Source organism: Epinephelus lanceolatus, chromosome 6 (genome assembly GCF_041903045.1).
Source record: "Epinephelus lanceolatus isolate andai-2023 chromosome 6, ASM4190304v1, whole genome shotgun sequence".
NCBI lineage: Eukaryota > Metazoa > Chordata > Actinopteri > Perciformes > Serranidae > Epinephelus > Epinephelus lanceolatus.
In genome coordinates this window covers 26,841,566-26,866,183 of record NC_135739.1, presented here as the reverse complement: position 1 = coordinate 26,866,183, position 24,618 = coordinate 26,841,566, and the positions used below count along the sequence as shown (strand labels likewise).

The window sequence follows — 24,618 nt, the reverse complement described above, 5'->3', positions numbered from 1 at the left end:
TCTTAGTCGCAATTCCTTTTCCATTTAAGGATCCTTATTCAAATCATCTATTTTCTTAATAAGAAAGAGAGACTTGAATATCAGATTGCTCACACTCTAAAAAAAAAAAATCAAGAATGGTCTCAAACATCCAGCATCAATCAACGAGACTGAAACTTTTCTAAACTGTAAATACAGTACGTGACTGCTGCCTCCTGACGCCTCTTTAATGTGTAAAAGATTCACAAGAAAACAAAAACTTCAACCAGCATATTGTAATGGTCAACGTGACATTGCTTCTCTCCATCGCAGCACAAAAGCTCAGTTATTCAGAGCAACTTGAGACAAACAGGCGGGAAGGAATTAAGCGTCTCACTCGAGAACCCTTCAGCTGCAGAGGACTGAATATACGAGTCTGTTTATTCACACTGAAGATGCTTAAAAGCAACTCTGCTCTCCGTCTCTGCATACGTGATGAAAGCAGCTGGTTTACAGTTGAGCTGAATGTATAAAATATTGCAGCTCTGTTAGCAGGAAACCTCCTTCATTGGTGCTGGTGTTTCACTCTGTGGGTTTGTGTAGTTAACACACGATAAAAATGCATTTGGCCTCCAGCGTGGACACAAAGCAGTGAAGGTCAGAGCTGGTGATCACAGGAGCCACCTAGTGGTTTAAACCCTGCTTTAGTGGTCGCAGTGGAAATAATGACACACCAGATGTTGGAGTACTGTGTTTTCATGTGAGCCCAGTTTATTTAAAATAATATTTAAGATAAAACAGGATGACTTATCTCACCTTATGGTCATGACTGAAAACTTACACATTTGACGACCTGAATAAAGATGAATTATAATTTAAATTCTGACACAAGTGCAAACCTTTACAGAAAGTCCCTGGATATTAATACTGAACTAAAGAAGCAGACAAACTGAACTGAGTGACCGCTGCTGTGTTTGGTTGAAAATAAGCGGCAGTGCACTGTGTGTAAATTACAGTAATGACTTTATTGAGGTTAGTTCCTGCAGCTCTACATGGAGGAGGAGCGGCGCTCCAAATGAAGCCAGAAATACAACATTTACATACCAGATACAAACACACATATAATGCTATCACTTTCGATACCAGATCTTAACCTTCTTCTCTCGTTTGATTTTCTTCTGCAGCTGTAAAGTCCCGTAGAGGAGAGCCTCTGCGGTGGGGGGACAACCTGAGGACAGGAGGGACAGAAACAGAGCAACTCTTAGTGTTGTTTGTTGGAAATGTCACATCACAGAGCCACTGAAATTCAGTTTGACTGATGAACGGCATCTGTTAATTAATTATATGGTAATTCAGGCTTGGCTACTCATGTTGCATATTGATCAGTCTGCAAGACAACTCTAAATAAAAACAGGATTTGGTTAAGTGCCAAACACAATATGAAGGCTAATGTGTCGTACTGACAGCAAGACAATATCATGCAGTCATTATGTACTTCCACTATTTACTACAATAAGACAAGCACTACCAGCCCTACTATCACAAAGCCTCATTAACAATCCAATTATTTGGTAATAAATCTACTACTCCTAAATTACAGCTGCTACCAATAAAACTGCTTGTAGTACTGATACTTATAAACTACTACTGTTAGCTGTACAACTTCCTCTTTTCCTATATCTAATTTGGGGCAGTAACTTGTCTGGACTCAACCTACATGCCCAGAAGTATCTGAGCACCTACAAATTACACCTCTATGTGATTGACTCTTTGCTAAGTACCGCCCCCAGAAGCAGACTCGCCAATCATAATGTAGCATCAGGCCGGCTCAGACCAAGGTCCGACAACAACACAGCTGAACTCTGTTGACTCTAAAGGCTCATTTATGCTCCCTTTATGTACGAAAAGGTGTACGTCCGTTTCAAACGATGTTACCGTCACTGCCCACATACTTCCATGCGCCCTTTACGTTGGCATGGGTGTTAACCAATATATCCACCAGGAGGCAGCCCAGCGTCAAAAGTTTATGACAACAACAAACTCAAAAGCAAACATGGCGACTGTGGAGGAGATACTGATAATGTACCTCTTGCATAAAAGACAAAAACAGAGGCAGCGTTGTAGGAGGCGGTGGTCGGTGAGGCCGTTAAATACATCGCGACTGGAGGACGGAGAATTCTTTTCTCTAGTACTGCCGATGAAAGAAACTGAATTGTTATTTCTTCTTCGTGTCTCACTAGAGCTACGTATCGGGTAGTGACAGCAACACTGCCCCCAGGGTTCCCGGTGGTACTGCTCCGTTTGGCTCGTATCCGTAAGCTTTATGGAAACGTGCAGAAACACGGACGAAATGAACACGGAGCACGGACAGAAGGCTCCGTCCGTATCCGGATCCGTATTTAACGTTGAGCATAAATGAGCCTTAATGCAGTCGTTTCAGAGTTCCTTCATTTTCAGGCTGGTTTTGTGGATTTGGAGCTAAATGTTGTGCCTGGGGCACGTCGTGTATTAATGATACTCGTTACCTGGAGAGGTTGGAAAAAGATGTACATTTCTTCCCTGTTCCAAAACCAAAATCAAACCCTGCAAAGTGTAGGGTTTGCTAGCTAGATACTGAAGATATAGCCTACTGAATGTAGACACATGCTGCTTTTGCTATTTAATGATTGAATGTTGAGGATCCAGGGAAACTTTGCTGATATTGAACCAGCTGTGTGTTGTCGCACTGTGTGCAGATGAATGTTGTTTCACTTCCCCCGGAGACCCCGAGGTCCAGGTGCTGGCAGCGGCAGGGAATCCAAACACACTGCGCACACTGCGATGCCACACAACTGGTTCAGTATCAGCAAAGTTTCCCTTTATATTCATTGTCTTGTGTGGCGATCAGCAGTGATGTGGTGGTTCACTTTTACACTGTGATCTGTAGCCTATAGTTCGGCTTTAGCTTCTAACTATCTTTGTCTTTTTAACCTGTTGGGCCATCACAAAGGGCGGGGCTTAGCAAAAGGTCAATTGTTGAACATCTTTTCCCACTGGCTTAAATCTGCTACTAGAAGAGTCTCCACTGTTCTAAGAGTGCTTTTCACAAGATTTTGGAACCCGGCTGCAGTGACTTCCTTGCCCTAATTAAGCCACAGGCAATGAGGTCAACTTGCAATCAGCATTTGATTCCATCCCACAGATGTCAGATGGGACAGAAGTCAGAGCTCTGTCAAGTTCTTCCACACCAGACTCTGCACACTGTTTCTTCATAGACACTGCTTTGTGCACAGGGGCATTTTCATGTTGACCTAGAGCCCTAAGAGCCCTTCCTCTCCTCTCTGGTGTTCTCTTTTGGGGATGTGTGAGTGGGTATGTCTGTGCGGGTGGGTGGGTTTTATTCACACATGCTGGATGTAAAAGTGCATTGAGATTACTTTGTAGGGAATGTGCTATGTAAATAAAATTTGATTTGATTTTTGATTGTTGTCCACATACTTTTGATCATAAAGTGTATGTTTCAAATGTCCCAATTTTAATGGACAGTACTTCTCATTGCCATTTATTAAAAAACAAATCAGTAGATTTGATAATTTCCACATTGTGCAGTAAAGTTTACCTGGAACATAAATGTCCACCGGTACGATTCGGTCACAACCTCTGACGACAGCATAGGAGTAGTGGTAGTAGCCTCCTCCGTTAGCACAGCTGGAAGAGGGAAATCATGAAAACTGTTAGTTAAAAAGATAAAAAGGTTTAGACCCTAAACATAAATTCATACAGCCGGACTTAGACAGCTATAAAAGTGCATAAGATGATAATATCTTTGATTTGCTGAAGAAGAGGAGGGAACAGTGGTGTTAACTTACCTTCCCATGGAAATGACGTATCTGGGCTCAGGCATCTGGTCGTACACCTGTTGGAAAGAAGCCGCAGTTCAGTCACGGTTATATAACGTCTGACTAAGAACTAATCTGTCCTTTCAGCTGGAGGAAAGCTTCATGCCAGTCTACCAATCCAGCAACAGGCTGGTCGTAATCCAGCCAGCATTTAGACAGCTGTACTGTTCTCAGCGCTGCCATCCTGCAGACAGAGAAGGCAGCTGACAATGTCTATGCTTTTCTCATTTCACACACTGGCTGGGGTGTGTGTGGTTGGAGCGCCACTAGCTGAATTACACTTTAATGTATGCTGCTGATGTTTGCACTGTTACTGTTACATCCCACCCTTTCCTTTCCTCACCTTTCGCAGAGCCGGAGCCATCTTATTGGTCAATGTTCCTGCCACGATCATGACGTCAGCCTGTCGGGGACTTGCTCTGAACACCACTCCGAAGCGGTCCATGTCGTAACGAGGCGCCGCCATGTGCATCATCTCCACCGCGCAGCACGCCAGGCCAAAGGTCATGGGCCAGAGAGAGCTCTGAGGGGGTCGCACAGCAGTGATGAGTCAACAAAACACTAACGAAGCAGACACATAAAAAGAGCTGCAACAATTAATTGAAAAAAGAAGTTCTCAACTTTTAAATTAATCGCCAACTAATGTGATTATTGATCAAAAAATTGTCTGATTCCAGCTTTTGAAACATGAATATTTTCTGTTTTTTTCTACTCCTCTATTAGAATAACTTGAGAAAATAATCAACAGATTTATTGACAATGAGAATACTTGTTACTTTGCAGCCCTACACATGAACACAGCACATGCACAAACAAATTAGAAATAAGTTGTTTTTCTTGATTTGTGTCCGACAAATACAAGACATGAACAAAACGACACCTGAAAATGGAAGAGCCCAACTGACAACGTAATAATTAAAATGACAGTTTGACGAAGCTCAGGATTTGTGTTTTTGTTAAACTGATACCCCATGACTGCCCGTCAGTCAATGTTTGGAAAGGTCGACTTAGAAATGCTTTTAGCATGTTGCTAAGATTTTTAAGATTTTCCTTCTTGCTACTTTGCATAGCTGTGCTGTGTTTGCAGGCAACAACTCTCTGGCTTGTTAGGACCATTTTGATGCCTTGAAAACTTGAAGACTGTGACTGTCAGACCTCTGATGTAGCTGACAGATACTGTAATCAACTAACTGACTTGACATGTGTAGCTGCCTTTGTAATTATTGCCTTAACTGCTGATGTGTACATATATGATCCATCAAGCAACTTGTATAACAAACACTTTTCCTACAATTGGTGGTGAACACTGCAAGATCAGGGCATCTGAACAGTTACAAGGCTCAGATAATTCACAATTTCTGATGACTAACAGATGGAGCGGTGGAAATTTAAGTAAAAGACAAAGAAATCCATTTACAGACAGCAACACCACCAAACTTTTGACACTTTGTCACACACTGCATAGAGTCACATCGCACACCTCGGGACAGAAAAACACTGTAGATTTTGATCAATTCACTCCACATGTGGGTTTTAACACAGCCAACATCCTCTCGTCAACTCACCCTGCGTGCCCAGTTAATCAAGTCGTCCAACCTGGCGACAACATACTCCCCCTTGCTGCTGGCTACAGCTGCTGGTTTGGCTGCTGCCACTGCCGTGCTCTTCTCTCTGACCGGAACCACACTGCAACAGAAGGATGGAGGAGATCTTTACCATGTGCAGAGTGTTTACCGAGTGTCTGTTCTTCATTCTGATATTTACACCAGAGTATTTCTGGTAAACTCACCTCGTGGTGGTGTTCTCGCTTTTTGCACTGTTGTGCAGACTTCTCTGATGAACAGCAAACACTGAAATGGGCCTGTGACAACAATAACTTTAAGTTAATGAATTGAATGAACCGAGAGGGAATGGTGAAAAGTTGATATATAAATATTTTTAACATAACGTGTAAGTTAAATCAGTCAATGAGAAAAAAGGAAAGCTCAATAACAGTCGGTTCCACAGGAGGGCAGTAATACAACAGTGTAAATACACCGTGTGTGAGGGACAGATGGGCAGATCTTATTGTGTGACGATGGTTTTGTTTGAGCTTCCTAAACTTGATGATGCTTTAAAGGATTATCTTGACTGTCCCTCTGCACAACACACAGGCTGAGCGCTCCTGCTGCCAAAAGCAAGACTGCACAACCTGTCGAGCACAGCAAATGTTTCAGCGTTTTCTTTTCAGTGAGGACTGGTTCAGCTTGCTATAATATTCAAAAGGGAGATGGTCTGTCCTCCAAAATTGACAAAAATTAACAAAATAAAAGATGGGTATATTCCATCTTGAGAAGGGCTCATTGCATGAGTTAAGTATATGCTCAATCAAAAAATATAAAATGCAAGTCTCCTTCAAAATTGATCCAAGGCACACTGTGGGGTTTGTGCAAAAATGAAACACAGTGTGCACCTGAGGTATCCAAAGAGCACCTGTATGTGACTACTACTAAGACCCAGCAGCACTTCTGCTCCTTTGTCTTAAAAAAAACTGTGCAAGTTGGAAGTGAGTTGTTAAATACAGTAAACACTGTACCTGTCAGTGTTACACGACCTGCTATGATGTCGTAAATAATCATACTTTTGGGGATATTCCACCTTGCATTTCTGCCTACTGAGGTTGAATTGGAGTAGTTGGTCCTTAATGACAGCAAAGTAATAAATATGTTGTGTGGGTATAAGAGGATCAGATCAATCCTGTAAAGGGTGTAATACTCGGGCAGCTGTGGGACCAGCAGGACGGAGCTGAATTAAATAAAGTTTTGAAACTAGGATAAGGATTAGAGGGTTCTTACCTTGTTGAAAAGCAGCCAAACATGGCCAGGCGAGGCGCTGCAAAATAAATGTATAAAACAAAGTGAAAACATTATATAATAAACGTGATATATTGTAGGTAATTCAGATGTTTTAACAGCTGTACTGTACAATCACTGACCAAAGGGTGAGCCTGCTTAAACAGTGCATTTAGTTGTGACACAAACTGTTACTTTGCTGACAAGCATCACGGATTTAGTTATGAACACAAAAGCTTCAACCCTGTGAGTTACCTGAAACCAAACACTTCTGGAAAGTCCTGACATTGTAGTCTCACCGACAGCTAACTGTGCTGGCCCCAGTAAAAAAATAAAATAAAAATACGTCACATATTTAAAACTGAATACTGCAAGATACCACGTATTTTGTAAGGTACAGGCAAATGTTTTATAGGCTATTTTTGGCTATATTTAGTGCTGCTTGGTGTGTTTACTGCAAGCCGAATTGGAAAGCAGCCCCTGGCGATTTGTAAAAACACCGAGGGGATACATAACACAGCACTGTCTTCTCACATACACCTGCGAGCCCCAAACTTGCAGAGTTTCAAAAGGAGTTTGGCTTGACAAGCGTATGTCAAACACTAACGTTAGGTCTAACGACATAGCTGGCACGGTAGTCCATCCATAATGTATATAAAGATGTACTTCGATAACAGACACCCTGGTTAGTTTAACAGTGACATAAATCGTTACGTATGTTAGCTAATGTTAGCTTGTCTGCAGCTGGAGCTCATGTAAGCGCTAACCTGGTTAGCCGCCATGCTAACGCAGACAGAGCAAGGTCAGTGTGCGCATTCACTTTAAGCTACATATCTGACCACTGACAGACTCTCACCACTGAATAATGCACTTTTACTTGCTTAATCTCTATAATACACAGAATAAACTACGTCTAAAAACACTCAAATGTTTATTAAAAGCGTGTTGGTTTCATCAAAACATCACTTACCAGTTAACGCCGCCATCTTTGGGATTGTAGTTACGTCACACTGCTTCCGGTGCGAGTATGAGCTCGAGCTGCTGAGGGCGCTGTTGTAATGATGACTGTATATTTAGACCACAGAAGGTCAAACTGTGAGGCATCTTTACTCACAATATAGAGGTTTATATCGCGTCTAACGCCATTGAGTGCCATTAATGTTAGCTGATAGTATTTTCGCCATGTATCCCCAGAATATTTGGATTATATAGTCTGGAAAATCTTCTAAATTAGTTTTAAGACTTTAATGGAGCATTAAAACTCACAACTGAAGCACTGAAATTTAGGTTGATCAGGGTTAGATGGTATCTAGGAAATTCAATGAGAAGGCAATCCAAAACCCCAAGTTCAAAGAAACTAAAACTGTATGTAAGAACGTCCTATTTGTTAATTACTGAGGTCCAAAGTCCCTCAGTACACATATCCCTTCAGATTCTGACCACATACCACAAATAATTGGCAAAAATTATTATTTTTATATTTACTTTTTCATGATTTTCTTATCTATTCTGTATCTTATTTATATTCTTGGTTTTCTGACTTTTTTTTACATGTTACCTGGCACTATATACGGTTTAAATCCTCTTTCAAAAATGTCTCAGTATGCCAAGAATAAAACTATGATGGAAAAAGCATTTAATTCTGTATTTCAAGGGGAGTGGGGTGGTCATATGTAGTCAAATTAAAGACTATTGACTCAGATTAATCAACTGTCAGAATCACGAAGTGTGATATGTATGTAATTATAGAACGTTAACATTTTCTTAGTTTGTTAAAACTCCCAAGTTCACAGAAACAAGACTGAGGACATGGTCTCACTGTCTTCAGTGGTAGCTACGGCCCTGAATTGGACAACACCTGCATATATAGTGGTGAATATATAGTCTGGATATTGTTCATCATACAGTCTTTTTTATAGCTGTTTAGCTCCCTCCGGTGGGGTGACTTGGCGTAATGTGACAGACTTTCTACAGTGTATTTCTGGATGCAGGTTTCCATCTAGATGTGTAAGAAAAACCCCTCTATGATGATTATATTCAAATTTAAGTTAAACAAAACTGAACTGAGTGGTGTACACAGCTAGGCGATACTCTCACTGACACATTTTGAATCATTTTTATGGACTTTATGTTCATAAGTGTCATGCAGAGGTGCAGTAGTTGCAGCTGGTGATCAGGATATGGAAAATGAAACAGCCTGTTTTCATTTCGTATTATTTATTTTAGACCCCTTATTACTTCTTCAAAGCATGCAACACATATGTGAGCATATAACTGACCAACTTAAAGACACAAAGTTAACAATGACCTCCACTAAAATGAGACATCAAGATAGATCACAGAGTTGGCTAACTCAACTAGACTTTTATATAAGAAGGAGCTGTTTAATCCCTCACAGGGTAATCTGCGAGGAACCATTCAAACATGATCTCAACTTTGGAGCACAATCTGCACGAGTTACTCACTGTAATGTTTAAAAGAACTGGTTTTGTACTTTCACTTCAGAGGTTAGGACTTGTCTGACCCAGATAATTAAATTTGGAGCAGCAGCCCTGCTCTACTGGTTGAGCTGCATTCAAGATGTGTGCTCTCATAACAGACACATTTATTTAATCACACTTATCAGTGTCACAGTAAACCTCTTATGTCAGACAGAGCTACCTGAGTAAGATTCATAAACCCTCTACCTGTTGTGACTGGGTTTTGGAGCTCTTGAGCAAGGCACTGACTGGAGCTGTTCAGCGGCTGACAGCAACAGACTGTGGTTTTACTGGGCGGCTTCCAGCAGAGTGAGAGCTGATGAATGTGAAGTGAAGTTCAGCTGTTTTTCCATGGATTTAAAAGAATATATCCTGAATCCCACGAGGCTGTGGCAAAACAGCATCACACACAAGCACAGAGCAGAGCGGCCTGGCACTGGAGCACCAATTAATCAGTCCATTATTTTTTGATGAATCATTTAGTCTATAACAGGAGTCTCAAGATCAAATTACCTAAGGGGCCACTGGCCAGACTGAACACTCACTGGAAAAAAAGAAAACTCCAGAGACAGAAAGTCCATGCTTAACGCTGGAAAGATAAGTTGACAAAACAATCAAACGTGTTTTTCTGAGTTTAAGGTCAGCTCATCTTAAGGAAGAGTGTGTAACAGGATCAAGAACACAAACCTCTATATCATAGTTGCCCAGCTCTGCAGTATGCAACGCTATATGTATAGGTGCAGAGTTTGGGTGGGATGCAGGGGACACGACCCCACCAGTAAAACCATGAAAGTAGCAGAGGACTTTTATTTTTTGCAAAATTAAAGATATTTAAAAGTTAAACTGATGAAAAAAGGCAGAGATTGGTGCATAAAAATTCAATAGAACGCACGAAATTAAGTGTTTAATACTCAAAATCGGGTGGCACAGTTGTGCAGTGGTTAGCATTGTTGCCTCACAGCAAGAGGGTTTCTGATTTGAGGGGGGAGCCCTTCTGTGCGGAGTTTGCATGTTCGCCCCATGACAGCATAGGTTTTCTCTGGGTACTCCAGCTTCCTCCCACAGTCCAAAGACATGCAGGTTAATTGGTGACTCTAAATTGGCCATAGGTGTGAATGTGAGTGTGAATGGTTGTCTGTCTCTATGTGTCAGCCCTGTTATAGTCTGGTGACCTGTACAGGGTGTACCCCATCTCTCACCCAGTGTCAGCTGGGATAGGCTCCAGCCCCCCCGCAACCCTCAAGAGGATAAGCGGTTAGAAAATGGATGGATGGATGGATGTTGAGACATTTTTGAAAGAGCATTTAAACCATCATGTACAAAATACAATTTACAGAGAGTATAACCTGTGGAAAAAAGTCAAAAAATCATAGATAACATAAATAAAATACTGAATAGATAAGATAGATATGAAAAAAGTAAATATAAAAATAATATCTTAACCAATAATTTGTGGTATGTGGTCAGAATCTGAAGGGATATGTGTATTGAGGGACTTTGGACCCCAGTAATCATCAAATAGGACATACTTACACTGTTTTACTTTGTCTGAGTTTGGGTTTTTGAATTGCCTTCTCATTAAACTTTTCTGTTGTGTTACATTATTGTATTGTTTCCACACTGTAGTGCACCTCTGACCAAATGTATTTTGTTTTTTGTATAATACAGTTAAATCCAATTCAGTATGTAGATTTGAGTGCTGCTGGCGTTGGCTTAAGTCAGGGATACTCAGCTTGCCTTGGGGGCCACTTCTGCAAAATTACAGGAGGTCAGGGGCCAGTTCATAAACAAATATTTATTATTTATTTAAGTTATTAGCCTGGACAACTGTCAGGGTGACAAACAAGCTGTATTTTGATGGTTTTTGTGCACTCTGGCACCTTATTTACAGTCAAAAAAAAAAAAAAAAATAGTGTGAATCAATTTATCAATTTTATATTTATTCACTCTGTGTCACTATCACTGGCTTAAAAGTCACTGTAACAAGTTGCACATTTAGGCACAGCTTCCTAAATGTTGAATTTGAAATGAACACTTTTTATGCTCTTGATAAAATATTAAATAATTTGGCAAAAAATAAAAAATAAAATGGGGAGAAAGTGTGGGCCCAGTTCTGGTACCCAGGTGGGCAGTTTGATACCGCTGGTGTGGAAAATGTCAAATATGATGTGTAGCCCACGTGGATGAGCCGAGACTTCAAACTTGATGACATAGTCTGACCTGCAGTCAATTTTTTAATTTTTTTTTTTATGTTAAATTGGGTAAAACTTAGTGTGCTGGAAAATAAAAAATCCCACAAGAAAGAAAGACACTGTCAGCACTGAGTTTATCAGAGACTCGTCATCGTCAGGCGGGCAGGACTTAAACCTTTTCTTTTATTAAACTGGTTACAGCGAGTAAATCTTTAGGAGGCTGACACATGTCAAATGAATTGCCTTTAATTACAGTAATTTAGAAAGCTCTTTAATTTCTCGTTGACTAAGTGGTGAGAATAAAGTCAGTGCAGCAGTCTTCAGCATCCTGTTTTTGTTTTGGCCTCATTTTGTGCCACAAACCCAGCCGAGCAATAGCAGCGGCAGCGGCAGCGAGGACGCCAGCAGGGTGGAGATGGAGAGCAACCAGAGAACATCGAGAGCATGTTATCACATAATGACAGTCCCAGCACTGAAAACACACACTACAGTTCTTCCAGGAATAGCTGCTCAGTCGAACCGCTCAAATGTCAGAGATGGAAGTGAAAACTGGGAAAGATGAAAAGACGTTTTTACAAATGTCTTTTATTCTGTCTTCTTCATGTACAAACTTTCTGGACAAGTTGAAGTAATAATAAAGTCTGACAACTGCAGTTACTTTACTTGTGGTATTTTAGGTCAAACCAAATTCAGCCATACATAGCAGAGCTTTAAAGTACTTAGAGTTCAAAACATTAAATATAGGCACTGGAATAGCTTAAAAGGACAAATGTTTTAAGACTACAGCACTGTCCAAAGGCGTCCTCCGCCACTAGCAGGGAAAGAGCTCTTGCATTTCAGATAATAAGCATGAATCCACATTAAAAAAAAAAACAGTCCTGTATAGGAGGAGCAAAAATACAAGTTAAGCCGTCACAGACTTGGAGGTTATAGTGGCAGCGTGTGTTGCTGTGCTGAACTGCAGACCACAGGAATGACCTATTTTGGGAAAAGATCTCCTCCTCTGAAAGAAGAAAGCGCAGCTCGCCTCCTCACTGAGCGTCCAGGATGTCTGTGGGTAGGATGTCTGGTTTGCCACTCGGGCTCTGTGATGTCTCCCCTGACCAGGAAGAGGGGGTGACCTGATTATAGAGGATGTCCTGAGAGCCAAAAAGTGGGTCCTTGAGATTCAGGGTGTACATGAGGAACAGATTGAAAGCCACCATGGCCAGGAGCGGGAAGACGGTCAGGCCGGAGCCGAAGCCTCGCCAGGAGCTGCATGCGTTCAGGCTCACCCAGTAAACAAGCCTGGAGAGGATTAAACAGGAAATCAGATCAAGTTCAAACTTCACTGATAAACACTCACAACCTCCCAGACAGTGTTTTACGGAGCCAGTTTCACTTCTTCAGCAGTGTTGACAGGAGTAATGTAACAGAGTGTCTGCAGGTATACACAAGTTAAATTTAAGACTTTTTATGAGGGCAGAGCAAGCACACAGGTGTTGTGTTTAAGTCTGTTTCTCTGTCAAATAATGTCTCTCTCCTGTTAAAACAAAGATTCCCATAATACCAATACCAGAAATTCTCATGGTGACATGACTAAAAAACATGACTGAAATCAGTGGTTGTCTGCAGGGGAGGAAAACACATCCAGAAGTCTAAAGTGCTTTGCATGCTTTGAGGAAAACTGTAAAGCATAGATTAAGAAACATTAAAAAATAGAAAATAAATATAAGTATAGGTGATGTGGTATTAATGGATGGAAACATTAAAACAAACGTGCCTTTAAGAATAGAAAATTATATTTATTTCAGTCAGGAACACTTCAGTCAAAGAAAATTTTATTTCCCTCTGCAGTATTATATTTGGCGATATGGCTCTGTTCTGGGGCCTCTCTGCTTTTCCTCAGGCCTCTTCCAAGCGTCCACATGGAAAGCAGCATGGAGAGAGCCTCAAGACAGAAAGAACACACCTCTCTGCCCTTCCATGCACCTGTGTGGAAGGACAGAGAGAGCACACCTCCCGGCCCTTCCATGTGCCTACATAGAAAGTCTATGGCAGGGAGAGCAGCAGCAAAGACCCGCCAGGAACAGGGTAGAGCAGCATCAATGACAAACAGAAATGACATTGATAAGTCAGACACAACATGGAAAGGATGAGCTGGGGTGGAGGCAGCTTGCAAAGCAGCTTGCAGAGGAAGCAGCAACAGTAGGCAGGCCAGAGCAGTTTAAGGCCTTTTATTAGTGAATCTGTATGTAACACATTTGAGGCATTTTAAAGAGTCCACAGCCATCCTGTGTAAAAGTACCAATACAACAATGTAAAATAATCCATTACAAGTAAAAGCTACTTTTGAAGTTTTAAGTGAAACATGTCAACAGTCGTGTCACTCTTAGGATAAACTAAAATAATTTCTATTGATCCTCTAACTTTTCTCATCTCTGTTTTAAAAACAAAAATCATCCTCAGCTTCTCTGTGTTTAGTGTTAATTAGCAAATGTTAGCATGATAACACGCTAAACTATGATGGTGACCAGTGCTGGGAAGGTTGCTTTTGAAATGTAATAGGTTACAGATTACTAGTTACCTTGTAAGAAATGTAATATGCAATGTCGGTGTTTTAATTACTTCATCAATTTAACTCAACATCCCACAAAACTCAACGATTCTAGGCTTGGGTCACAGAATTTGGTGTCACATCTGGCAACCCTTCACAGCAAAAAGATGCAAAGCAACTGAATTAATGTTTTATTTTACATATAAGCTTTTTACCAAAAGGAATACATTTGGATGTAACCCCTTGTAATCCCAAACATTTTGATTAGTAACCACAATTTAATTACATTTTTTTCTCAGTAACTGTTTACAATAACATTTATTTTGTATTTGAATTACATTTAACTAATTTTAATTACTAATTTTAATGTAATTACATTTAACTAATTTTAATTACATTTAACTAATTAATCTAATTAAAATTGTATTTTAATTACTAGTTTTACTCTCCAAAACTGATGGTGACCATGCTCAGTGTTGGGGAGTAACTAGTTACAGTAATTAAATTACAAAACAAATGTAATTTTAATCAGTTACAGTTACTGAAAAAACATGCAATTCAATTTTACAGTTAGTAATTAAAATGTTGGAGATTACAAAGAGGTTACATTCAAATGTATTCTTTTTGGTAAGAAGCCTATATGTAGAATAAAATATTCATTCTGTTGCTTTGCATCTTTTCGCCGTTCAGGAATGACTTCTTTTGGCACAGTCTATTTCCTGACATTTTTTTAGCTTTATTGCCTAATTTAAAACATCTGTTAGAAAAGCAGTCAAAACATATCCAAATGTAATAAGTTACCTTAAAACAATGAAGTAATCAACATAATTAAATTACTTACATTTTCAGCAGGGTAAGTAGTAATCTGTAACTTATTACATTTGAACAGTAACCTTCCCAGCACTGACCATGGTTACATTTTAACACACCTCACCTCCATCCACAGAGAGACAGTACAACAGGTCAGCATCTTCAAATATCTCAGACTTATCATTGATAATAAACTCGATTTCAATCAACACATCGTAGACTTTCATCAACAATCCAGGCAAAGCCATGCATTACTGTAGAGCACTGTCTGTTGGCCCCCACCTCCTGTTGTTGCTTTACAAACACACAATCTTGATGTACCATCTCGAGCAAAAATAAACTTACCATCATCAAACACACTGCCTCTAAAATCATCTGCCTTCCCACACCCAGATATAAACCTCAGAGCCATCACACACCTAGCACTTAGACGAGCCAATGACACTGATCATCCCCTCAATCAACACTTCACATTGCTCCCATCTGGTCGGAGACACAGGACTCGTTGAGACAGTTGTGAGCGGGGTTAATGAATGCATTCATGGAGATTTTGGGTACTGTCTTCATCTGTGTATTGCTGTGTGTTTATCTGTACTTTGGTTGTGACAACGAATATCTCTCATGGACAATACCTCTAAATCTAAATGGTCACCATCACCTAACATCAGCACGTTACAATGTCACTGTGAGGGTGTTCTAATGACTTTGTTGTTGCTGTATGATTTTGTTCTTCATAGTTCAAAGGTCAATTTGCTGATCTCACTTTTGTTTTAACATGTCTTCATTGTTAGTTGATGATGTGTTTAATGTCTCATATCTTCGCCTCACCTTCCAAAGATGAACACGGCGACCAGTATAGGCACCAACTTCAGCTGGTCTTGAGGCAGTAAAGCAGCCATCACGACGAGGTTGAGGACATAGAAGAGTAACTGCTCCAAGGAGGCCGTGACAAACAGCTGCTGCACCGCCCGTCTTCTGGGAAACGACTCCTGCAGACCGAAGGAGCCTGTGCAGAACTGGCACGCTGCGCCCATGAGCATCGCTGCGAGGGACAAAAGAGCAATAAGTCAGTTAGCATCTTGAACCTTCGCCATCTTTCCACAAACAACTCCTAGCTGCACTTGATCTCGTCTGACAGTACACTTTGTCATTATAATATCTTCATTTGAATATAGCAACTGCCGGCAGAATGGCCCACATGCAAATACTCCTCACTGTCATCAGCTTGACAAATAGGTGAGAGGAAAATGGTCTGGACAGGCTTTGGTTTGGATGTTTTTGCCACCTGCCCTCTCGGTTTTTGGTCGCCCAGGTTGGAAAGTGATTAAAATATTCTGAAACAATTAGGCCACAGCCTGGGAGATGAGAGACGCAGCCAACCTCTTATTGTAGTTTCCATTTAAAGCTATGTGCAGGAGAAGGAAATTATGCTTCTCTCCAGAGGCCCGGGGAGACGACTGCTGCACTGAGGTTGAAAGCGCATGAAATTAAAGGGGACAGGAGACACTGAAACATTCCAAGACGAGGCGGCCAGACAAACCAAATCCTCTCTTAATCTTTATCTTTCATTTGTGGTGCTCACACGGCTGTTTTTTAATGTCAGTGTGCAGGTGTTTGAAGTGTACCGAGCAAGATGGGGACGGCTGCCACCACGCAGCAGCAGAAGGTGAAGACGATGCGGCTGGCTGTGTCGGGACAGTCGGGGGGTTTAATGGGGACATAGAAATAGAGTGCATAGAGGATTCCGGCTGCACACAGAAGAGAGGCCAGGGCTGAGAAGAAAGCAGGAACTCGGCCGCTCTGACAGCATTTACACTGGCAGCAGCGGCAGCAGCATCGTCCCCGATCTGAAGCCTCCTCTGCGGCCTCGCAAGTCTCTCCCCGCCCCTCTGGGCTCCACACAGTCAGCTCCACGCTCTCTGGCGGTGGGCCTATCAGAGGCCGACCCTCGTCCACAGTGCAGTCCAGATTGGTGGATTCTGGACTCCATCTCGGTGTGTCTGTGCCATTGGGAATGTCTCCCTGAGAGGCTGGGGTTGGAAAGCTGATGCGGTTTTCCGTTGCAGCGTCCAAATTGTGTGCTGTGATGATCGGACTGGAAAGAGTTTGATCCAGCTCCCCCTCCTCTGTCTGATCTGCTCGTGGCTCCTCTGGGAGGTCGTCGCCGGGCTGCTGGTGGCAGGGAGCAGAGCCTGTGCAAACCAGAGCACATTTCAGTACACAATCCAAAACCAGATACCGAAAGCAATCAGCTGCAGACTCACACCAATCAGTCATTCCCTAACTGCAAGTCAGGCCTGGGCCTCATGTAACATTATGAAAGGGTGGGCACATGGCTGGATTAACTTATTAGGAGGCCCTGGGGCCAAAGACTACTGCTGGGCCCCTATTGACCGCACCTCCAACCCTCTGTGTGTTTGTACTCCACAATCCCATTGTTACAGTGTACACAGAGACACAGAAACCAACCAGGTCTCCTGTGCAGGAAAACTACAGCATGACCACACGTTTTCTTCCTGTTGATTAGCTTGCTATAATTCGATTAAGCAATTTAGGAATATGCATCACACAGACACACTACAGCTCTGAAACTAAACCCTCTACAATACAGGATCACAAAATAAGTTCATGATGCAGAACCCAACTTAGTGTGCGTAGTCTGGTTGCAAATGTTCACCCACTTCACATTAGACATGAGGTCTCCCTCCTGCAGCACTTCAGACTTTGAATAAGTTTGTCTCGTGTCTGTTTTGACTTAAGACCAAAAACCCCAAAACTTTTTTTCTAGGTCAGTTAGTTCTTCATGTTATTTATTGTGTCATGCACATGCACGTGCCCGGTCCACATGGACTTTATACGACGCCACAACTGCTTTTGCAGTGGTCAAATATTTGTCGGACAAGAACATAACTTTTTACATATAACATAACAAAAAGCTTTGTCCTCTCTCCAGAGCTCAACAAATAAAATCTGCCACAAGCAAAGGGCTCCAACTTGAAGTTATTATAATATTCCATCCAGAAGAACTCACGCATGACATTATGCTACAAAGTTCAGTCCATAAATCGTCATATAATGTGCAATAAAACATGAAGTTTTGAATTGCACCTAATTTATGTAACAAATTAAAATCCTTTCTCTTCAGGGAGACAATTAAACCTGCCTGTATGTGAGGCTAATGGTGAAGATGTTCCTGAATGTGTCTGTATTTCATTGTTTTTTCCACCTCACAGTGCTTTGTTCAACAACTTACATATTTCAACCTGTTTAACAAAACTTCTATTCAAGGCACGGATGTTGATTTAGTCCAGAGCTCCTGCAGGTAGATCTACATGTCTGCTAAACCTAATAAAAACCCTCCTTTTATTACGCACTGCTCATTAACTGTCGCTCCGCTTTAATCAGCCCTGTCTCTGTCTCAACCCTCTTTGGATCCAGTCTGGTCTCAAACTCAACGTCAGCCTTTGCTAATTTGCTCTGGCCTCCACTCAAATCCTGCAGACAGTAAAAAGCAGCAGTAATAACTCACTCTTCGGCTGATTGGTTGCTGGTGGCGGTTCAAGGGAGCGCTGGGAGCCCGAGACGGAGTGGGAGGACGAGTGCAGCTCCTCCACCGATGACTCGGGACTGTCTGACACCGGCGCCAAGGAGATCTGAGTATCCAGGTCCAGGAAGGGGGAGAAGGAGAGCCTGGTGGGGTCGATGTCCTGGAGCTGGTTGATGATGTCGCTGATGGACTCCTTCATGCTGTCGAGCTCCTTCACATTCTGCCGGTTAGTGGCCTGAAGCCCCGAGGTGCTCATAGTCACACAGCCTGAAGGAGCAGGAAGAGGTCCAGACAAAAAACAGACCAAAAATCAGTTATAAACACCAAACCAGGGACACACAGGGCAGTAAAACCACCTCCTTTCTCCTCCAAGTACCAGAGCAGCCAAATCAGTGCACGTTTCGTCTGAACTTTCTTTCAAAGAAAGAAGTTTTCTTTCTTCAAGCATCTGGTGGCATTTGTGCAGAAAGAGGCCACGTCAAAATATTTAAGGTCACTAAAAAAGATCTGGAAAATGTTTCCAACCAGACTGACAACTTAAGAACAGTTGTGAGTTGTACACATAATTTTTCTTGTTTGTATATTTTGTCTTTTGTGTTTCTTGTATCCCCATTTACCCTCAAAATCTGACAGGTATAAATCCTTAAAAACTGAGCTTTACTGGGACTTCATTTGGATTGATGTCAAAGTTATGTTATGTGAGGAAAGGAGCTGTTGATATGTCTGTTGTTGTAGAATGATCAGCACTGACAGGAAGTCAGAGTTTATCTTCCTCTGCAAGGTAGGTTTTTTTAGCTTCTGTCACAAAATGAACACATGCAAAAGAACAAAAATTATAATCTGATGTAATTTTGACGACACTGATTAGGACAGATCCAAATAAGAACAGACTGGCACAAACTACATTGTACACATATTTCTACTTCTGTGTCCAACAGATTCTGCACATATAAGACTACATCATTTGATCATGCATCAGTGACACTGAGGTCATGTCCTCTGTATCTCTGTCTAAGAATCTGGAAGTTTCAGCCACCTGGAGAGAATTTATAATTGACAATTAAAAACTTACTAACGGTAGGTATTTTGGAGGCTTATGCCAGTGTGGTTGGACTCATTATGCTCACATCTGACGAAGTATTGGAAGAACAAAGGTGAGATATTAATATGTGTCTGTAAAATACTAACAGGAGCTGTATAGGGCAGTCAGTGCATATCTATGATTTGAGGTCAGAGCCAGTATTGCCTGCACATGGCTCTCAACATGGTGGTGGCTAATCAGGGTGTCAACAGACGTAACCAAGTTAAATTTAAGACTGTTTTAATACCACCTTATATTAAATTTAAGACCAAGCCTGCAATGGAAATATACATTATATGTAGAAATATGTGTGTGCATGTGTCAGTTCAAGATGAACAGTAAGGAAAAATGACAACAATTGGGTGAGTTTAAGTTTAAATGTTAAGTTTATATTAAGTTAAAAAGAAAACAAAATCTCTTCGCTGTCATAAATACTATATATTATTGCAATTCTTTGGTCTGTCCAATGATTGTAAACAGTCACTGGGTCTGTCAGGCCAGAGAAATTTTCACGGTAATGTGACCGAAAATATTTAAGACCTACTGAATCTGAATTTAAGACATTTTAAGGTCTTACATTAAGAAAATTAATTAATTTGAGACATTTTAAGACTTTTTAAGGGCCTGTAGACGCCCTGCTAATGTTGTTAACAGCACCAACAGCTCTAACAATGGCAAAAGTGCTTACAAAGCTAAAAGTGTTAACCAAGGGAGAAAGCAGAGGGTGGGTGCTATGCGCCGGCATCATCAATGTCCCCCCACTATGGGTCGAAAAGGAGCTATTGGCGGTAACCATCATAAGAGTGAAGTGCAGAGCGGCAGCGATTAGCTAGCCAGCGGGATACACACAGACTCACATGCACTAAGTCTCATATTTGTCCGCTAATTGTGAAGTTACAGTAAACAGCCCACTAGCTTAAACTGTAAACTTAAAGCTTAAAGACTATAAACAGGGGGAAACAGCTAGCCTGATTCCAAAGGTGATAAAAACTGCTTTTAAACTTCGGTTGTTGCACGTATTAAACAAATGATATTGATATTGTGTTTATCAGTGATCTGTAGAGGTGTCTGATTCTGATCATTTTGGGCAGAGCCAGGCTAGCTGCCCCCCCTGTTTCCAGTCTTTATGCTAAGCTAGGCTAAGCAGTCTCCTGGCTCCAGCTTCATATTTAATGTAATAAGCATAATTCCCAAAACAATGTCTTGTATCAAACTGCTAATGAATCAGCGTTAAATAAAGAGCTTTGCCTATGTTCAATATAGGCTAATATTTCCTGCTTAAAAGCCAAGACTGACAAAGTTTGAGGTGCTGCTGGCACATTTTTTTGGCTTGATTCCTGTTGAGGTTCAGTACCTGCATCTTTAAAAGAAATATTTCCCTACCAGAATTTCATTCCTAAAATTAATGACCTCAGTATTTCTAAAACCCTGTTGTCAACTGCACGCAGCGACATGATGGAGCGTTACTCTAGCACAGTGGTTCTCTCAGGTTATGACCTCAGTGTGATCATGGGTTGTGAACAGTGATCCTTGTCCTCTAAGATTTTTAGGGGCCTTAAGAAGTATCCAGTATATCAATTATTTGATTATTTCTAAAGGCGTTAGTGGTGAATGTAACCAATATTTAACTAATTTCAAGGATGTCTATGGACCTACAGAAGGGCAAGTATGTAGTATTTGACAAGAAAATAGCAAACTTAGAAAAAAGTGAGATAAAATAAATAACTTTCTATCATATGGTGACCCCAAAGATTCATCTTGGGACCCTGTGGGGGGGGGTCCTGAACCTGACTGTAACAGCATATTGTGGATAGGATGATCAGAAATAACATGAGGCAGGACTGAAAGTTAATGTACCATAAAAAATGATATCCTTTTTTTCTTAAATACCTAAAATTGGCTTTACTCAAGACAATAACTCAAGACTGAATCAGTTGCTTAGCTGTAGTGAAAAGTAACTGAGTACATTCACTTTAACACTGTATTTGAGTACAGTTTTGAGGCACTTGGATTACTTGAGTGTTTCAGTTTTATGCTGCTTTGTACTTCTGCTGCACTACATGTTGTATTTCTTAATCCACCTAACGAATTTATGAGCTCATGCATCAGATGAAGATATTACATATAAAACATGTGACCAGTTTATAAAATATGAGGCATTCTTAGAGATTAAACATAAAAGTACAGTTTATGTAGATGACTTAGTAACAATGATCCAATAATAATATGATTATAATTGACATTTTGCAGGCTTACTTTTTACTTATTTTGTTGCAAAATGTCAATGCAGGACTATTAGATTTCTTGTAATGGAGTATTTTCATAGTACTTTTACTTGTGAAAATGATCTGGATACTTCTTTTACCACTGTTGGATACTATTTTGGTCACTTCTATATAAAAAAGCGCAAAATATAGGGTACTCATAGCTGCCCACGACGATTGGACAAGAAGCATGAGACAAATGACTGTAAAATAACACCCATCACGCGCCTTTGTTGCTCCGCTGTTATTTCCACTGCATGGTGAATTTTGGAGGTCTTGATTACCATCTGCAGATTGAATTTGGAGCATTTTCTCCTGGATGTTTCTGGCGCACACCCAACTGTGGCGCAGAATCGGCACGTAAAACCTGCGGTGGGGATCTTTCTCCAAACAAATGAGGACTTTACCATGTATAGAGCGCAAATTAGGACTCAATGCCTTCAGGGTCGGAGGGGGAATAAATCTCGCTGCTTATCAGAGCTGGCGTGGATGTGGAAACGCGCGTAGGGGGGCAATGTGCTTTTACTGCCCCGCTGAAAAATGACTTTGCTCACGCTGCTGAGCCACAACTTCTTTAATACAAAGCAAGTAAAGTGTGGTGTTGTGTGGTTTTAGTATCAGGGCTGCAGGAAATGCCTCATTTGGTGATAAATAAATCAAACGCGCCCGCGTGAATGTGCGCGTAAAGGACACACAAGTCATGCTCAAATAGCAGCGCTGAAACCTTATATTATGTGGCCATTCAGCAGCAATTAGAGCAGTTAACAGTCAGATCTCACACATAAATGTAAATTGAAGTAGCTCCATGAATTCCCTGACTAAGCGCTTTATTCATTAAGAAGCATGCCGCGTATAAATGCACTTACTTTAGTCGGAGGTTGCAGAGTATTTGGTGAGTTTACTCTTCTCGCAGTAAAAAAAAACCTCTCTCCGTCCTTCTCTGCCTTTCTTCCCTCCCCCTACGTTTGCTTTTTGTCTTCCAGGATCCCGAACTTCTGAATCAAATTTCAGGACGGACAAATACTAGGATTTTCCTCCGCCCACAAAACGCGTTTTTTCTTTCCTGGGTACCATGTCCAACACCATATGGAGCAAATAAAGCCCGAGGAGGAGGAGGTGGAGGAGGAGGAGGGAGAGGAGGAGGAGGAGGAAGAGGAGGCACTTTCTCCCAGTTTACCTCCAAATTCAACATTAACAATCACATCCATCACACACACGAGTTTGACTAAACAGGGCGGTAAACATTTACACTCAGACTGAAGCTCAGCACTTTAATATTCATACACAGAATGACAGTGTGTCCTACTGTGTGATGACGTTACTGCACTGTGTTTAATACTACCATTATGATGAACTACAACATACTTATTGTGTTTTTATTCACTGTAAATACATTATCACGCGATCCCTTTGTTTTCTTTAGTATGATTTAGTATCATTAACTCATAGATACTCAGATAATTATCAGCAAAATTAGGGCTGGGCCATATGGAGAATATTTTTGACTAAATACTAACCACTTTACTGTAATCCAGCCTTTAAAACCAAGAAAAGACAACACTTATATCCAAAATTTAAGATGGTATCTTAAAATCACACCTACAGTATATTCCTATAATGATTAATTGTGTGTTAAAACAGAGTTTATATTAACTGTATTGGGCTTTGGTTCTTTTCTATAATGTTTCTACAATTATTTTGTGTCATGTTTTAGGTGTAAAATGAGCAGCAGACTATTATTGCCCAACTATTTTGATGATAAAAGTAATTAATAAAGCATAAAAGCCAAAAACATTTACTTGTTCTATTTTCTTAAATGTGTAGATCTGCTGCTCGTCTTCAATTATATTTGTTTTGAACTAAAAAAAAACTCATTGGTGTCAAACTCATTTTAGTTCATGGGCCTCATACAGCCCAATTTGATCTCCAGTGGGCCAGACCACTGAAACCACTGCATAAAAACCTACATATCAACCCCTTCAATTTTTTTTCATTCTGAAAACATTCATCCATTTATCAAACAAAGAAGAAAGAGAAAATATGTCAAAATTCAACAGTACAATTTAGTTTTTCCACGTTCAGTCAGTCTACTACTCACTGTCATTACATGTGCATTTTTTCCATAATTTTCCACTTAAGTAGAAGCTATTGAAGAAGTCACCCCCTGCCTTATAAACCATTTATAATGTGAAGTTTTGTCAGGGCCTCAGCAGCAGGGTTTCACTAATATGGTTTTAAGATAGAAGTCTGACACAGATTCTTTAGGTTGACAGTATTTTTCACAATGTTCAATATCCTTAAATATGACCACAATAAGTATTCATTGTTATTTCAGAGAACTGTATTCTGGGCAGGGTGGAAAGCCTCAGAGGCAGCATTTTACATGTTTAAATTGCTCCTGACACCTCTCAGCCTTCACAAGTGCATCAACATTAAGTGTGCAAAGTCATCTGGTGGGCCAGTTGGGACCCTGTGGTGGGCTGGTTCTGGCCTGCGGGTCATATGTTTGATACCCCTGGTATAAATGATTCACCAACTAAAAAAAATAACAGATTAATCTATGCTGAAAATAGTTGTCAGTTTCAGCCCTCATCTGTTTCATTGCATCTCATATTTTTTGGTGTCGCTATAATATTCATACATTAAAACCTAAAGTAGAGTAGAGCAGTTTATTTTGGTGTTTCTGTTTACAAAGTCAGTGGTTTGTTTTTATAATCAAAGATTTTTTTCCCTCAACAAATGAAACCTGTTTTTCTTAAGTTGTTCTTATTAAACTCATCCAAATGGAAGCTGTTTAATGCGATTCTTATTTTAATACACTGTTAAGCTCTAACCTACCTCTGTAAGTGAGCCCACCTATTCATCACACATCTTTTCCACTTGCTCGTGGCTCTTTCCTGCTGCACAGGAAGTGATGAGTTTTATTTGTTAAGCAGCAGGAACACTTTTTTTTTAATAATAACTATTACAATACTGTTGTGACACCAAAGAAACTCATCTGAAAAGCCAGAAAAGAGGTCTAAAAGACAAAACCATAATAC

The 24,618-nt window shown here is 40.7% G+C and overlaps 2 protein-coding genes across 2 annotated transcripts; both read right to left on the bottom strand.

Annotated features, from left to right (window-relative positions):
• Positions 1 to 704: 704 nt before the first annotated feature.
• ndufs7 (NADH:ubiquinone oxidoreductase core subunit S7) lies at positions 705 to 7,715 on the bottom strand. Its single transcript, XM_033620995.1, has 8 exons — positions 7,638 to 7,715; positions 6,671 to 6,707; positions 5,626 to 5,697; positions 5,402 to 5,522; positions 4,180 to 4,359; positions 3,807 to 3,853; positions 3,557 to 3,645; positions 705 to 1,186 (listed from the first exon to the last, which is right to left on the bottom strand). Exons 1-8 carry the CDS (start codon positions 7,651 to 7,653, stop codon positions 1,089 to 1,091), a joined length of 660 nt encoding a protein of 219 aa, XP_033476886.1. The 5' UTR covers positions 7,654 to 7,715; the 3' UTR covers positions 705 to 1,088.
• Positions 7,716 to 11,569: 3,854 nt separating this feature from the next.
• Positions 11,570 to 22,678, bottom strand: LOC117253670 (uncharacterized). The gene is made up of 5 exons (XM_033621256.2): positions 22,444 to 22,678; positions 18,215 to 18,499; positions 16,311 to 16,877; positions 15,514 to 15,727; positions 11,570 to 12,626 (listed from the first exon to the last, which is right to left on the bottom strand). Exons 2-5 carry the CDS (start codon positions 18,486 to 18,488, stop codon positions 12,371 to 12,373), a joined length of 1,311 nt encoding a protein of 436 aa, XP_033477147.1. The 5' UTR covers positions 18,489 to 18,499; positions 22,444 to 22,678; the 3' UTR covers positions 11,570 to 12,370.
• Positions 22,679 to 24,618: the final 1,940 nt, after the last annotated feature.

Coding starts and splice junctions, on each gene's coding strand:
- ndufs7 (XM_033620995.1), bottom strand. Junction 5,523..5,625: donor AGCGAGAACACCACCACGAG/GTGAGTTTACCA, acceptor CTTCTGTTGCAG/TGTGGTTCCGGTCAGAGAGA. Junction 4,360..5,401: donor TGATTAACTGGGCACGCAGG/GTGAGTTGACGA, acceptor CGACCCCCTCAG/AGCTCTCTCTGGCCCATGAC.
- LOC117253670 (XM_033621256.2), bottom strand. CDS start 18,488: ATGAGCACCTCGGGGCTTCAGGCCACTAACCGGCAGAATGTGAAGGAG. Junction 16,878..18,214: donor AGCAACCAATCAGCCGAAGA/GTGAGTTATTAC, acceptor TGGTTTGCACAG/GCTCTGCTCCCTGCCACCAG. Junction 12,627..15,513: donor GCCGTGTTCATCTTTGGAAG/GTGAGGCGAAGA, acceptor AATCCTCTCCAG/GCTTGTTTACTGGGTGAGCC.